The sequence below is a fragment of the Salvelinus alpinus genome, chromosome 2 (assembly GCF_045679555.1).
Source record: "Salvelinus alpinus chromosome 2, SLU_Salpinus.1, whole genome shotgun sequence".
Classification (NCBI taxonomy): Eukaryota; Metazoa; Chordata; class Actinopteri; order Salmoniformes; family Salmonidae; genus Salvelinus; species Salvelinus alpinus.
The window spans coordinates 54,923,607-54,939,770 of record NC_092087.1 but is presented as its reverse complement, the minus strand read 5'-3'; the positions used below and the strand labels follow the sequence as shown (position 1 = coordinate 54,939,770).

General features: G+C 41.9%; 1 protein-coding gene across 2 annotated transcripts in view; it reads left to right on the top strand.

Moving 5' to 3' along the window:
* LOC139564982 (phosphatidylinositol-3,5-bisphosphate 3-phosphatase MTMR14-like) overlaps positions 1–10,875 on the top strand; it is a 45,002-nt gene extending 34,127 nt beyond the window's left edge. The window contains exons 18-19 of one of the 2 annotated variants that reach the window (XM_071384944.1): positions 6,048–6,218; positions 7,355–10,875. In XM_071384944.1, the coding sequence (XP_071241045.1) occupies positions 6,048–6,218; positions 7,355–7,535 (352 nt within the window). In that variant the 3' untranslated portion in view covers positions 7,536–10,875. The remainder of the gene's footprint in view (positions 1–6,047; positions 6,219–7,354) is intronic. The other variant, XM_071384952.1, reaches the window with a different exon arrangement.
* Positions 10,876–16,164: the final 5,289 nt, after the last annotated feature.

The window sequence follows — 16,164 nt, the reverse complement described above, 5'->3', positions numbered from 1 at the left end:
AATTACAGCCTTTGTTAGGAATAAATGGACTTCACACAGTTCGCAATGAGCCAGGCGGCCCAAACTGCTGCATATACCCTGACTGCTTGCACGGAATGCAAGAGAAGTGACAAATTCCCTAGTTATAAGAAATTCATGTTAGCAGGCAATATTAATTAAATATGCAGGTTTAAAAATATATACTGGTATATTGATTTTAAAGTAAGGCATTGATGTTTATGGTTATGTACATTGGTGCAACGACAGTGCTTTTTTCGTAAATGCGCTTGTTAAATCAGGTAGGCTGTGATTCAATGAGAAATTAACAGGCACCGCATCGATTATATGCAACGCAGGATACGCTAGATAAACTAGTAATATCATCAACCATGTGTAGTTAACTAGTGTTTATGTTAAGATTGATTTGTTTATTATAAGATAAGTTATATAAACTTATAAACTTATATAAGTTTAATGCTAGCTAGCATCTTACCTTGGCTTCTTGCTGCCCTCTCGTAACAGGTAGTCAGCCTGCCACGCAGGCTCCTCGTGGAGTGCAATGTAAGGCAGGTGGTTAGAGCGTTGGACTAGTAACCGGAATGTTGCAAAAACGAATCATGTGCTGACAAGGTAAAAATCTGTCGTTCTGCCCCTGAACAAGGCAGTTAACCCACCGTTCCTAGGCCATCATTGAAAATAAGAATGTGTTCTTAACTGACTTGCCTAGTTAAATAAAGGTGTAAAAAAATCGGAAAATCGGTGTCCAAAAATACAGATTTGTTATGAGAAGTTGAAGTCGGCTCTAATTAATTGACCATTCCGATTAATCGGTCGACCTCTAGATCACACCATCACGCGCGTGCATTCTCTCCTTTCGAACTCTCCCCCAGTAATTTGGGCTAAAGACAGCCTACTAGTTAGTGATTTGTAGTTTATCTAAGTTAGAAAACCATAATTTATTAACTAAATATAAGGGCATATAAATATATTTACCTTTTTCAAGGTCAAGAAAAAAACATGAAAAGATTCCCCCAGGATAAATGTAAAAAAAAAAAAAAAGTGTACATTTCTGTGACAATAGACAATAGCTGCTCAAGGACAGAACTACACACATTTAAATGGAGAGAATACATCCATTAAAAGCATTTCTGTGAATCTTTGTGATTGACAAGGACAAGTTTGATGTCAGACAACAATAGAATGTTCATGATGTAATGCCGCCTCGACATTACGGCTACAAGCTGTAGGCCGACCTTTACAGCAATCATGACTAGGTCAGTTGAAGGAAATTAAAGTTTAGTCTTTGATACCGACAACACCTTTCAGATATAAAGAAAAGGCCGAAAGAAGTTGGTGGCATGCTGAAGTTGGTGGGTTTTCGCCTTGGTTTGTTAGAGAACACAAGCACAAATACACGCATCCCCTGGTGAGACATTGTGGTGAGGCTGTGTTTTCAGTAGTGTGTGTGAGACGGTTGGTCTCACAGTACAGCTTGATTACACCCTTCTCTGTATACGTGTATGTGTGTCTAGGGCTGTGGCGGTCATGATATTTTGTCAGCCGGTGATTGTCAAGCAAATAACTGCCGGTCTCACTGTAATTTACCGTTAATTAGTATAAACACATTTAGCATCTCCTGGCTTCCACGCATAGCCTACAAGCCACTGATTCAGAACTTTGGAACATCTACATTTAAAAAAAGTCGAATAAATCCATGTAATATAGCCTACACTATCACAATAAATCCCGCTACCAAAACCTGCGGGCTCTCCTTCACTGCAGCCAACGTGAATAAAACATTTAAACGTATTAACCTTCGCAGGGCTCCAGGCCCAGATGGCATCTCCAGCCACGTCCTCAGAGCATGCGCAGACCAGCTGGCTGGTGTGTTTACGGACATATTCAATCAATCCTTATCACAGTCTGCTGTTCCCACATGCTTCAAGAGGGCCACCATTGTTCCTGTTCCCAAGAAAGCTAAAGTAACTGAGCAAAATGACTACCGCCCCGTAGCACTCACTTCCGTCATCATGAATTGCTTTGAGACACTAGTCAAGGACCATATCACCCCCACCCTACCTGACACCCTAGACCCACTCCAATTTGCTTACCGCCCCAATAGTTCCACAGACGACGCAATCACACTGCACACTGCCCTAACCCATCTGGACAAGAGGAATACCTATGTAAGAATGCTGTTCATCGACTACAGCTCAGCATTTAACACCATAGTACCCTCCAAACTCGTCATTAAGCTCGAGACCCTGGGTCTCGACCCCGCCCTGTGCAACTGGGTCCTGGACTTCCTGACGGCCGGCCCCAGGTGGTGAGTGTAGGTAACATCTCCACCCCGCTGATCCTCAACACTGGGGCCCCACAAGGGTGTGTTCTCAGCCCTCCCGTACTCCCTGTTCACCCACGACTGCGTGGCCATGCACGCCTCCAACTCAATCATCAAGTTTGCAGACGACACTACAGTGGTAGGCTTGATTATCAACAACGACGAGACTGCCTACAGGGAGGAGGTGAGGACACTCGGAATGTGGTGTCAGGAAAATAACCTCACTCAATGTCAACAAAACAAAGGAGATGATCGTGGACTTCAGGAAACAGCAGAGGGAGCAGCCCCCTATACACATCAACGGGACAGTAGTGGAGAGGGTGGAAAGTTTTAAGCTCCTCGGTGTACACATCATGGACAAACTGAAATGGTCTACCCACACAGACAGTGTGGTGAAGAAGGCACAACAGCGCCTCTTCAACCTCAGGGGGCTGAAGAAATTTGGCTTGTCACTGAAAACACTCACAAACTTTTACAGTTGCACAATCGAGAGCATCCTGTCGGGCTGTATCACCGCCTGGTACGACAACTGCTCCGCCCATAACCGTAAGGCTCTCCAGAGGGTAGTGAGGTCTGCACAACGCATCACCGGGCGCAAACTACCTGCCCTCCAGGACACCTACACCACCCGATGTCACAGGAAGGCCAAAAAGATCATCAAGAACAACAACCACCCGAGCCACTGCCTGTTCATCCCGCTATCACCCAGAAGGCGAGGTCAGTACAGGTGCATCAAAGCGGGGACCGAGAGACTGAAAAACAGCTTCTATCTCGGCCAGACTGTTAAACAGCCATCACTAGTGGCTGCTGCCAACACACTGACTCAACTCTAGCCACTTTAATAATGGAAAGGTCGCACTTTAAACAATGCCACTTTATATAATGTTTACATACCTTACATTACTCATCTCATATGTATATACTGTGCTCTATACCATCTACTGCAGCTTGCCTATGCCGTTCGGCCATCACTCATTCATATATTTTTATGTACATTTTCTTATTCATTCCTTTACACTTGTGTGTGTATAATGGAGTTGTTGTGGAATTGTTAGGTTAGATTACTTGTTAGATATTACTGCATGGTCAGAACTAGAAGCACAAGCTTTTCGCTACACTCGCATTAACATCTGCTAACCATGTGTATGTGACAAATAAAATTTTATTTGATTTATTTTAGACAGAAAATGTAGTTTCTTTCAGAAGAACACTGAGTTGTACTTATGTTAAGCCCTGATATGGCTATGTGATATGACTGTGGGCTACACTAGTACATTTAGCGGACAAGAATTGCTTAGAATTCCGTGGCATTATTTGTATTATTTTATACTATGAAGAATACAGTTGAACATGGCTTAATAAAATAAAAGTATATTTTCTCCAAACGATTTCAAAGGAAGTGTTGAGCAGTTAACAAAGAAACAGGTCCTCTTATATGCTTAATTTAGAGTTATTTCTGCAACTGTCGTTGTGATTCAAACATTGGGCTATATGTTTTGATGTTTGATATATTGTAAGGCTACATGATAGGACTCTAATGATTTGAAAAAAGTTTCAGGCTGCACACACTTCATCAGTCTCTCATTCACAATTTGGCAAGCACTTGATAATATTCTCACCAGGCCTCGGATTTCCCAGGGGCATCCCTCTTGTGTGGCTGTAATGCCCCCTAAAAAAAATGCATGCCTTTTGCCGAGTAGAATAGGCTAATTATAATTCACTTCTGCCAGCTGCCGTGCTCCGAAGCACCTTTCACTCACATGGCTCGCTCAGATGTAGCCAATACCCGTCACGTGATCGGTTCCTTCTCTCAGGCATTTCAGCTAAGAAGTACGCTACAAGTGAATGAAGACGGACACATCGGGGACGCAAGCATTCCTCTTATCGAATTCCTTGCCGCATATTAAAGATGTTAGAACTGTCCACATTTAGCTTTCTTATTGTCAGCCAACAACATGAGTGGGCCTAACGAATAGCAAAAGCACTAGCCTATGTCAGTCTACTATCCCCCTTAGTACAAAAGTTTACTTATTCTATTGGTCAATCTGTCCTTCTGTGCAAGAAATAAATAAACCAAACATATTCTGGAACAGTTGTGGGATGCGATAGATCCCAAATGAATACAACACGGCTGATCATTTTTTCCCGCATTATAATTGCCGCAATGCACACATGGCAGTAGGCTATAAGTGCAAAGGTTCCAAAATGCAATGAATTAGCGGGAAAACACTGTTTTCGAAAGTGACGGCAAATACGATCATGCATGTAATGCTTTATTATAAAGGTGCATTTTTATGGTGAAAAGGATCTTCCCCAAACTTGAAACTCACGTCCTGCGTATGTATGCTAGTTAGGCGCTACACCGCTTGTGAAGTGGATTAATGTGCTTAATTTTAATAAGTTATTTGATCACTAGTTGTGATACAAACCTTATCAAAATACAGGCATGTGGGCTAGGACACATGAGGTGTGCGACCTATGATTTGGAAAGTCGCAACAACAAAAAAGGTATGCCCTGTTTCTTGCCTTCCTGCACAAGCTGGACATCATTCACAAGTGAGGGGCTAATATTGTCACCCATCAGACTATTCTTAATGTTGTCTTTACATATACTAAATAATATGTGTGATATTAGTTTTGATTTAGAATGGACCTTTATCATGCACCTGTCTCGGAACAGGGGAATGGGGGGGAAAAATACATGTCATCTATGCACTTAATATGCAAATGGGGGACGCGTTTCCCATGGTTCATTTTCATGCCAGGTAGGCTATACTCCTGTTGTAAAGCGAAGCAATGTGCTTAATATTAGGAAAATTGATAGAGTAGGCCTAGCCTATAGTAAGCTGATGGGATCCTCCTCTTTTTAATAGAGGCCATCAAAACTCTGTTTTCTCACCTAATGGCATAGCCTATAGAAATGTTGGCTCATGGGCTCTAATGAAGTGTTCGATTTAGATTTTCGATTACATTTGCATTGATGTCTGAGTGATTTAGAGGGACAATAGTGCTGAGTACTAGGCAGGAAGCAAGTTTGGAAGGCTACTAATGACCAGCAGCAGCATCAGAGCTTGAAGAAGCCTAATTTCCGTGACTATACGGTCACATGGATTTTGACTGCCGTCATGACTCATGACCGCCGGTGTGGCGGTAATACAGTCACTGTAACAGCCCTGTCTGTGTGTCTCACCGGTCTATTAGTACAGCTCCTTACTCCAGAGGTCCTTGTTCGTTTTTGACCATTTGCATGACAATGGAAGGTGCGTTGGTGTTTTGGTATTTGGTTCAAATTCCATTCGTTGTCATTCCACTGACATTGGGGTATGTGTAATGTCGATATGACGTTTCTATGCATGTTGACTTGCCTTGTTAATTCCCCCTGAGGGGATTATTCTAGTTGTTTTGGATTGAATTGACGTGAGTGTTGTTCCTTGACCGTTGACTTTTGCCACTGAGGTCGTGACACCGTGCCGTGAAGCCCCCCCCCCCCCCCCACTGGCCTCGCAGCTCACGGCTGGATTCTCTCTCGTCTCTCACTTTTCTCCCAATTGAATTCCCTTATTTTTTCCCCTCTCCTTCTCTCTCTGTATTCGCTGCTTTCCCTGCTCTCTCCATTCTCTTTTTCCACGATTTCTCTCTCTGCACCTCCCATCTATCTCCCACTCTCTCCCCCCTATCATTCTACCCCCCCAACCTTCTCTCTCCACCTCTCCTCTACTCTGGCCAGGCTGGCGGCGGAGTACGCCCGATCCGGCTCCTCCCTCTCCACGGACTACGGCAGCTGGCAGCTCGTGTCGGGCTGCGGCTCCATACACGACCATGGACAGGTCGCCGCCGCCGCCGCCAACGACTCGCCCCTCCCCTTTAGCTTCCAGGACGAGGGGCCCAGCGGACGCATGTGAGTCTACGGGCTGCGTCACAAAATAGCACACAATCCCCTATGTAGTGCACTACTTTTGACCGGGGTTAGGTAGGCTGTGCGCTATGTAGGGTATAGGGTACCATTTGGGACGCACACACGGATCGCATTACGATTCTAGACCTTTCTCCCGGAAGTGTGTACTCGTTCACCCCCCCCTCGTGCATTGGATTGGTGCAAGCATGGCTGGAGGGGGTTATCACCATATTGCTCACACCAGTGTATTCCTTTTAAATCCACGAGGGGGAATGTACGAGTACCCTTCGGCGTAGTGGTCGAAATTCGGACCGCAGCTACGCACACCTCTAACCCTCAGGAATATCTCTTTCTCTCTCTTTACCACCTCTTCTCCCCCTTTCTCCCTTATTTATTCACCTCCTTTCTTCCCCCCATTCCTTTGTGGAAGATGAGGTGGGGGCAGGGCTCAGTGGGTGGGGGCTGGGGCCTCCTGTTGGGCTGGTCCACCGTTGTGTGCGTGTGTGTCACACACCTGCAGGGTTGGATAGAGTTGGTATGTGTTTGAGTGACAAAGCAGAGAAAGAGTCTGTTCTGGAGGATGTGTGCGTGGGTACCTGGTATGTGTCTCTGTGTGTCTACACTTGCACAACAGTGTTCGGCAGACTGTTTAGGCAGTCTTCGTATATACACACCGATTGCCTGAGCGCTCTCTCCTCTCTCCATCATTCTCTGTCCCCTGCGAACTGGAGGTTTAAGTACAACTGAAAGAGGGGAACGAGGGAGGGAGTTTCTTTATCGTTCATCTCTTTTTTTCCCCTCTAGACTGCCTCTCTTCCCAGTGGGGGGACGCCTTTCCATTTCGGCTTGATCTGGCTGCCAAATTGAGTGTGTCCCGAGAACAAGGCGGCATGGGCAAATGACATCTATCTTTCTTGATTTGAAGGGAAGGGAGAGGGGGAACAATAGAGGAGGAAGCGTGCAGTCTGGGATTGCTCAGATTAGAAGTACACTGTCCTTCTTTCATAACTAATTGGTGGAGCCTCTCTTCTCTCGCCAGTTCCCTGTCCTTTTTAATTTATTTTCATCTGGTCTCCCCTGTCCCGTCTCCTCTCTAAATTGTTTACTGTTTTTCCCCCATCTCTCCCTCTTTCTCCCAGGTGCCCGTTCCCCTCGGAGCGTCAGGTTCGTCTGGAGGCGGTGAGGGAGGTGTTCCTTGCAGCCTACAGCTCCACTGTGGGCCTGAAGTCCAGCGCGCCCAGCCCCTCCGGCGCCATCACAGGCCTTCTGGAGCAGTTTGCCCGTGGCGTTGGCCTCCGGGGCACCAACAGCATCATCTGATCTAGGATTATGTCACCCACTGCAAATGTGAAATCTGGGCCCGTGGTTATCGTATTCATAAAGCGTCTGAGTAGGAGTTCTGATCTAGGATCAATTTTTCCTCTTGGATCAAAATGAATACAATCATATTGACAGGCATGACCTGATTTCTAGATCTACCCTCCTACTGTGAGGCTCTTTGTGAATATGTTCCCCTCCTTCACCTCCCTTCCGCTTAACCCCGTCCTGTAACACCTTGTGGTTGAATTGCGATCCACGATCAGCGTTCATTTTGTCGGGGAAAGCCACATCCTGTTTCGTATGGACTCTAATAAAATAAAAAGTGCAAATTTCTCTACTCTATCCAGGTGCTGAAGCGTCTTAAAAAAAAAAGCATTTTATATATATCAACCCCAGATTAAAAAAAAAAAAATCTCTTTCCATTTTTTTATTATTTTTTATTCATGCCTTCCAACTTACTCTCTGGACTTTTGCCTTTTTTTGTTTGCACATTTCTGTCAATTCAGGGAGTGGTTCGGGGGGGGATAACAATGCCAGCCACAGTATCAAAAAGGGACAGCTGGCCATTGAATAAAAAAATGTGCAGCATGGTTTAGAACAAAACTTGTAATTTATCTTTGTGGTTGGTGCTAAGAACGTGGTCAGAGTACAATGGACTTTTTACACCGAGAGCTTTTTATGTGGAGTTCTTTTCTGTTTTTAAAATAATTATTTTAGGATTCAACGTGCTGATCGTCCTAAATGGAGGAGACCAACCTTCTCTTTTCTTCAGTGACTGAACTCATGAAAGCTGCTATTCAGTGCTGAATCAAGCGGAAGCATAACTCATATCATTGTAGTGGATACTGTGGTTTACATACAAACGGCACTAGTCAAGTGTGTCAGGGCAAAATAAATATGTTTCTTTTTATAACCTAATTAGGCGTAGAAAAGTCTGTCAAGCTGGATGTAGAATGTAATATGTTGAATCCTAAAACACCATCAGTGCAAACCTTTATTAGCCGATTTTTAGAATTGGTTAATTATTTTTAATAATCAAACTTGTGGTCAGATAAGTCACTTATGTGCAGACTTAAAGCAAAGATCAGTTTAGCATTGTCGCCATACAAAACACTTTTATACAGTCTTCCTATGTTTTTAAATTGATTTAAACCGCACATACACACCATTAGACTGGTCCCAGATCTGTTTGTGCTCTCTTGCCCGACTCCTACGGTTGTGGCGTGAACCAATCTGGGATCAAGCTACACCATCATTACTAGTGCTTAAGACTGCAAGCCAGGAGAAGCCAGTCCCATTGCTGGGCTGTGTTAGGTATTTTAAGGTGCTTATATTTGAGCCCACTTCTGACAGCTATTCATACGGTCAGTCACTTCATCTCTCAACTTTTGTCTCTCAGTTTTGTGACATGACGGCTCCAAGCCACACCGCTTTCGATCTTTGTTATTGCTGTACGTACGTTTATGGCCTCGTTCCAGGCTGACTACATTGCAGTAGCCAGATCTCCCAACACATGGATAGGTGTTAAACATATTGACTTACTGCATGAGCTGCTCTAGCAATATGAAAGACATGGCACAGAACCATTGGTTGATGTGAGCAGCGCGACTGCAATATAGGCAGCCTGGAACACATCTCTTTCTGTGACTTAAAAGCGCTCTATTGCTGCATGAACAAGTGAACTTGGGGCCGACTTTGGATTAGTTCACTGCCACTGAACAATGGGCCTTTCAGATCACGTGGACAAGACTTTGGCCGCGTTACAGACCGACTACATTGCGGTTGCCTGCCAGCTCTCACAACGCCTGGATAGGTTTTTAACATACAGCTAACCGCATCATTTGATATAGCAATCTGATGGCCGGCTGCTAAGTTGGTTGCTGCATGCAGCACGACTGCAATGTAGTCGGCCTGGAACGCGACCATGAGGGAGGTAGCGATTTATGCAGGAAAATGGCAGTGTTGTGGCGTCATTGCGTCAAAAGAGATTTGTTTGAGGCAGCACTTACTGTGATTTGTTTAGCTTGTTTGCAACGCCAAATGGTTTTGACGGCTGCTGTACTGTACCTCAGGACCTTTTGTTGTGCCTTTTCAGCGGTAGCAGTGGAAGAGATTCACATCTTTTTTTTTAAACCTTTTTTTCCCGAAGTAATTTCTGTTTCTTATACAGTTAAAGAGCTTGTTTTTTAAATGCTTTGTGAGAATCCACAACTAAGAGCTAGCTCCTACACTTTAAAACACATAGTATTGGTCAGTTGAAAGGCAAGCTAATGGCTTAATCCTTCAATCACTTGAATGCAAAATGATTTGTATTTGTTCAGTCTTTGTTCAATAATGTTTGTCTATGGTCAATGGCAATTGATCATAATGTACAATATTGTTTCTGCAAAGTCTGTTGGTGTGAGATCTTTCTGTCAATCAGTTGGGTTTAAGGGGAGATGTGGAGGGGTGAAGGTTCAGGGATATCGGTGTGAGAAGTTACCTTTTTTATAGAGTACTCTCGCTTGTCAATCAGTGTGCAGACTGATGTAGTATTGGGACATCTGGGTTTAACTCATTTGTACATTCTCTGTCTCATTGGATCTTCCAACAGTCTACTTTGTTGGAAGCTTACCTGGTGACTTACTTTCACTTGTCCAATCCTTTAAAATCAAAGAATGGAAACTACTTTGGGCACTCCTCTCACATTCCCTGAGCATAACACATCTGGATGAATTTGAGAGACAATTTAGCAAAAAAATGTTTTTAACTACATCACATCCTGTTATCAAACTTCGATATGATTTACCGCACCAGAGAAACTATTGAAAACCGGCATGTCCATGGTAGGATACATTGTTGACACTTGGGTCTATTCCTAGGTCCCTGTTTGTAGGCAAAAGGCAGGCTGCCAGGCCCAGAGCCCCTAAACGATTTGCAGTTAATACATTCCTCTCAATTCACACTTTTCACTGGGTACATTATTTACCTTTAGGATTACGCAAGCACCTCACCTGATTGTTCAACTCATCCATGTTTTTGCATGTCATTTCCCCCAACTAATTGGAACTAGTGGAATATACAGTACATGGATAATCTTTTCCTAAATTAACCTTCATTTTAGTATGATTATTTTCTTTTGGTTTTCCAGAAATGCTGCATTGCACTCATCTTCCTTTTTGTCTGTGTAAAGAGATCACGTCATCTTCGAGTTGAGTCATTTAAGTAATTTTATCTTTTTTGTTTTAAATTGCTCTTAATACTCTCCAGAGAGAGAATCGGCTACATTGAAAGGTGAATTGATATGCAGGTGGTTATTATGAATAAAGAAAAACAAATAAAAAATGTACAATCATTTCCACCCTGAATCATTGGTCTTATATTTTAGGCTTTATAAGTGTTGTGACTTCCTTCATTAATCTGATGACTTATTTTTTTAATCCACTAACTGTTTAATTGTTACCTGAATAAATTAATCATGTAACAATTAACTCATTAGGATTTGGGGCACCACGGAAGAAGTTGCTTAAAGATTTACCATTTCCAGAATTAAACTACATATATACAGTTGGCATTGGCATTTTTCCTATTTTGTTACATTACAACCTGTAATTTAAGTCTTGAATGGCCTTTTCTAATCCAAGCTTTCGAAGTCTTCAACTTTCCAGCTGAAATTTTGCATTTCATAAAAATATAGAAATATCCTAAAGAAAAAATATACACATAGATTATCTGATGAAATTGCTTTGGAAAGGGGCACAAGACATGGATGTCCTCTCTCTCCCCTCCTGTTTGCACCACTTGCAGAAATCATTTGACAGGATCCAAACTTAACAGGTATGGGTGTTGATAAACAATATCTGCAGACGATATCCTGATATACCTGACTAATATTGAAAACTCAATACCTTTTAAAAAATATTTTCTGAATATTCTAAAACCTCAGGATATAAAAGTAAAAAATAAATGAAATTGCAATAGGAAAAAGAAAAATAATAGAAAGAAAAATAATAATCTACAGCAATCCTTTAAGTGGACCACAACAAATATTAAATATTTAGGATGCTTAATATGTAACAACAAATATATAAATATAATTTATCCCATTACTCAACACGAAAGCAGATCTAATTAAATGGCACAATCTTCCCATATTGTAAATCTTACAGGTCAAATAAACCTCTTTAGAATGGCATGGCTCTCAAAGTGTATATATTATTTTCGGTAATACCAATTACCCCACTGAAGACATTCTTTCAATAAAGTATACTCGGTCATAACAGATGTTATATGGGCAAATAAAATGCATATAATTAAATGGAAAGTTTTACATCTCCCTAAGTCTGAGGGTTGTTTAACCCTCCAGACATGGAATTGCTTTTACTTGCGACATCTAGTTAAATGCACTAAAGAGGAACAATGGGTACATATTGAAGATGCACATGTGTAACAGTATAACTTTAGTACCGTCCCCTCACCCTGACACGGGCGCGAACCAGGGACCCTCTGCACACATCGACAACAGTCACCCACGAAGCGTCGTTACCCATCGCTCCACAAAAGCCGCGGCCCTTGCAGAGCAAGGTGCAACACTACTTCTAGGTTTCAGAGCAAGTGACGTAACTGATTGAAACGCTAGTAGCGCGTACCCGCTAACTAGCTAGCCATTTCACATCTGTTACACTCACCCCCCTTTCAACCTCCTCCTTTTCCGCAGCAACCAGTGATCCGGGTCACGGCACCAATGTAACAGTATAACTTTAGTACCGTCCCCTCGCCCTGACACGGGCGCGAACCAGGGACCCTCTGCACACATCGACAACAGTCACCCACGAAGCGTCGTTACCCATCGCTCCACAAAAGCCGCGGCCCTTGCAGAGCAAGGTGCAACACTACTTCTAGGTTTCAGAGCAAGTGACGTAACTGATTGAAACGCTAGTAGCGCGTACCCGCTAACTAGCTAGCCATTTCACATCCGTTACACATGCACATCCCCAGAATCTTTGCACATGTCTGTTTTCAAAAGATAAAGCGAAGAACATTAACAACTTAGTTAAGAACACCATAACAATATGGAAGAAACAGATTCTACAAGAACCAATATCACACCCTAAAAACACAACCCTATGGAACAATTCTTGGATAGCTTTTCAAAATTAACTGATAAATTGGTCCACATGGAAAACTAAAGGCATAGAAACCATAAATGACTTTGTAATAGGAAATACAATTATTTCCATGACAATTAAAAAGCCATTTGAATTGACCAATGTAGACATTTTCAAATAGACGCAACTTACATTTTCTATCTGAAATCTTTAGGACATAGCAATATTGAGGGAATGCTATTTGAGTCAGAAAAGGATGTTCATATGATTGGTAAGATATACAAAACCTTGCAGAGAGCCTATCCAACTGACAATCTCTTAGAAAACAATATAAACTATTGGAACCAAGACTTAAAAATAACTGATATAGGCCCAAGATGGAGGGAATGTTGGTACATAACTAACTAAATTACAGTAAAGGTAAATGTACGCTAAACTAATGTATAGAATGTATTATACAAGTGACAAAATTCACAAATTCTACAGCACAATTGCAGAGTCATGTCTTAAGTGTAAAATGAACAATGACTCAATAATTCATGCCTTCTGGGAGTGCTATAAAGTCCAAAAGTTATGGGCACAGTTAGGAAGTTGGCTGTCAGAAGTTTCACAATGTGAATGTACTTTTAATCTGTCTAATTTGTTTTTACATATATCCGTCTATTTGCATATTTGAAGACATGGCATATGAGGGTGCAGTGAGAGACTCAATGGGTTGGACCATACTTTTCTCATGAATCATTTTGAAAAACCTTTTCCTTAGTTGGAAATCAAATGATCCTCCATATTTAAGACATTGAAAGGATCAAATGCATTATTATTTAAATATTGAAAATGTGTGTGCGACAGAAACTGAATAGTGCAATTTGAGGTATGGCATAGTTTTACAAGCACTGGAGATGAATGCGGTGGGAACATGTGGGTCTAGGCAGGTGTGATGTCATTGATATTTGTGTTCATCTGTCTGTTGTATTTTGTCTGTATATATTGTTGTAAATTCATTTTTTTTCTTCATTTTTTTTGCCCAACAGGGTGTTTCTCTTGAGATAAATAAAATCATTCACAAGAGAAACCAAGTCAAGAACTATATGGGATGCTGGGCTGAAGGGAGTTAAGCAAATATTCAACCTAGTTCAGCGCAGAAACGTGTTAATTAACTTCAATGAGCATAATCCATTACGCCTGATTTTCTGTCTCAGACAGAGAAGGAAACACTTTCATGACTGCTATGCTAGGTTTGATACAGACAGACGCATACACCGCACGAGAGAGGAATATACACAACACAACAAAGAGAGAGAGACAGTTCATTAAAGTATGCCTTATCTACTTTAAATAACTAGTACAATTATTTCGTCAGGCAGCTCTGCAACATATAGGATGACTAACAGTACAGTATAGTGAGCACACATATATATGTATATATGTTTGTCTGGCTGGCTGCCGCTGCCTGAGCAGAGATGAGATGACTTTAAAGAATGAAAATATTTAATTATTTCATATTTATTTTCTATTGATGTCCAATGTGGACTTGACAGAGAATCACTTTAATGTCATTATTTCATAATGCATTTAATGTAAACATTTAAAAATAAAAAATCTCGAAATCGAAAACCATGATGGTTTTGGCAAATGTGCTCTAGCCAACAGCTTGCAGATACAGTGCTAGATTATGTTTATTTGTCAAGGCAGCCAAGCATCGATCATTATGTCACCAGAATAAGACCCTCAATATTTATTGAAAGGAGCATCAAGCTCATCACCATGCCCATTCACCACCCTGTGAAGTTCATCATAGTTTATTTAATGGAGCCTAATAAACTGCATGCTTTCCCACGACGTTGTGCTAAAAATAAATTCGACATGTACTTTACTCACATAAATAGGTTAGATGGAAACCGGGTTAATGTAATCCATTTTGAGGATGCTTGAATTACATTTTGGATGAACGTGCGCATGTCTACAGCGGACTTTTGAAGTAGCCTATATCAAATTAAAACATTGTGACTGGTTGTGTTTATGCCATATATAAAAGTTAAATTATAAATATTTAGGGTGTATTGAAGCGTTAGGTTCTAGGTTCGCGAGGAATAGCCGCTCGGGTTGGAGAGTAGGCAGAGCATGATGATGAGAATGATGATCTGCGGGACAGCGCTTCTCAGTATCAGAAGTAAAAAAAATACAGCCAGACTGGCCTGCTATTGTGCCTTTTTAGACCTTATAAACTGTCGAGAGTAGACCCACAACTGATCCAAGTAGAATGAAACATTCAAATCCCAGTGCTTTTGCGCTGTTATTCAAATTACATTTTCATAGCAGAATCTTGTACTCACTTGAAAACAACAACGTAATGTTCTCTCATGCGCAATGATGCACTTGGCCTGCCCGCTGCCTATCCTATTTGTTATTGTGGCTATTTGTTATTGCGGATTCATATTGAAAATTGATGCAGCTTTGAATGTTTTTATGTGTGGTATGATTGATATCTGCCTATTGCAGATATGTCCAAGAGATCCACCTACCACTATTGTCACTATGAATGGTGGTAGAGGGCAGGATAGGCAATTGGGGACAGATCGTAATTGACTGGGGGAGGGGTGGTCCAAAATAGGGGAGGGTTGTCAAACTTTTTGTTTGTGCTTTGGAGAAGGTTGTGTGTTATCTTTATTGGCCAAAGGGGAGGGTAGTGCGTTTTTTTCCCTGGTTTACATTTGCTCTTCTGCTTGTATTTTCCCTATAAGAAATGGCTTGACTTACTTTTGATGTGAAAAATCTAATCACATTTTATTTGTCACGTGCCGAATACAACAGGTGTAGTAGACCTTACCGTGAAATGCTTACTTACAAGCCCTTAACCAACAATGCAGTTCAAGAAATACAGTTAAGAAATAATTTACTAAATTAACTAAAGTAAAAAAATAAAACAAGTACCACAATAAAATAACAATAATGAGGCTATATACAGGGGGTACCGCATCAATGTGCGGAGGTACAGGTTAGTCGAGGTAATATGTACATGTAGGTAGGGGTAAAGTGACTATGCATAGATAATAATAATAACCAGCAAGTAGCAGCAGTGTAAAAACAAGGGCGGGGTCAATGTAAATAGTAGAAGCTGTTAAGGAGCCTTTTGGACCTAGACTTGGCGCGCCGGTACGGCTTGCCGTGCGTTAATAGAAAGAACAGTCTATGACTTGGGTGACTGGAGTCTTTGACAATTTTTGGGGCCTTCTTCTGACACCGCCTATTATATAGTTCCTGGATGACAAGAAGCTTTGCCCCAGTGATGTACTGGGCCGTATGCACCAACCCCTGTAGCGCCCTACGGTCGGATGCCGAGCAGTTGCCATATCAGGTTGCATGGTCAGGATGCTCTCTATGGTGCAGCTGTATAACTTTTTGAGGATCTGGGGACCCATGCCAAATCTTTTCAGTCTCCTGAGTGGGAAAAGGTGTTGTCATACCCTCTTCATGACTGTTACACTTATGAAGTTTAGAAACGTTCGTTTGTGAAGGTTTGGTATGGTGTGGCTATTATTGAC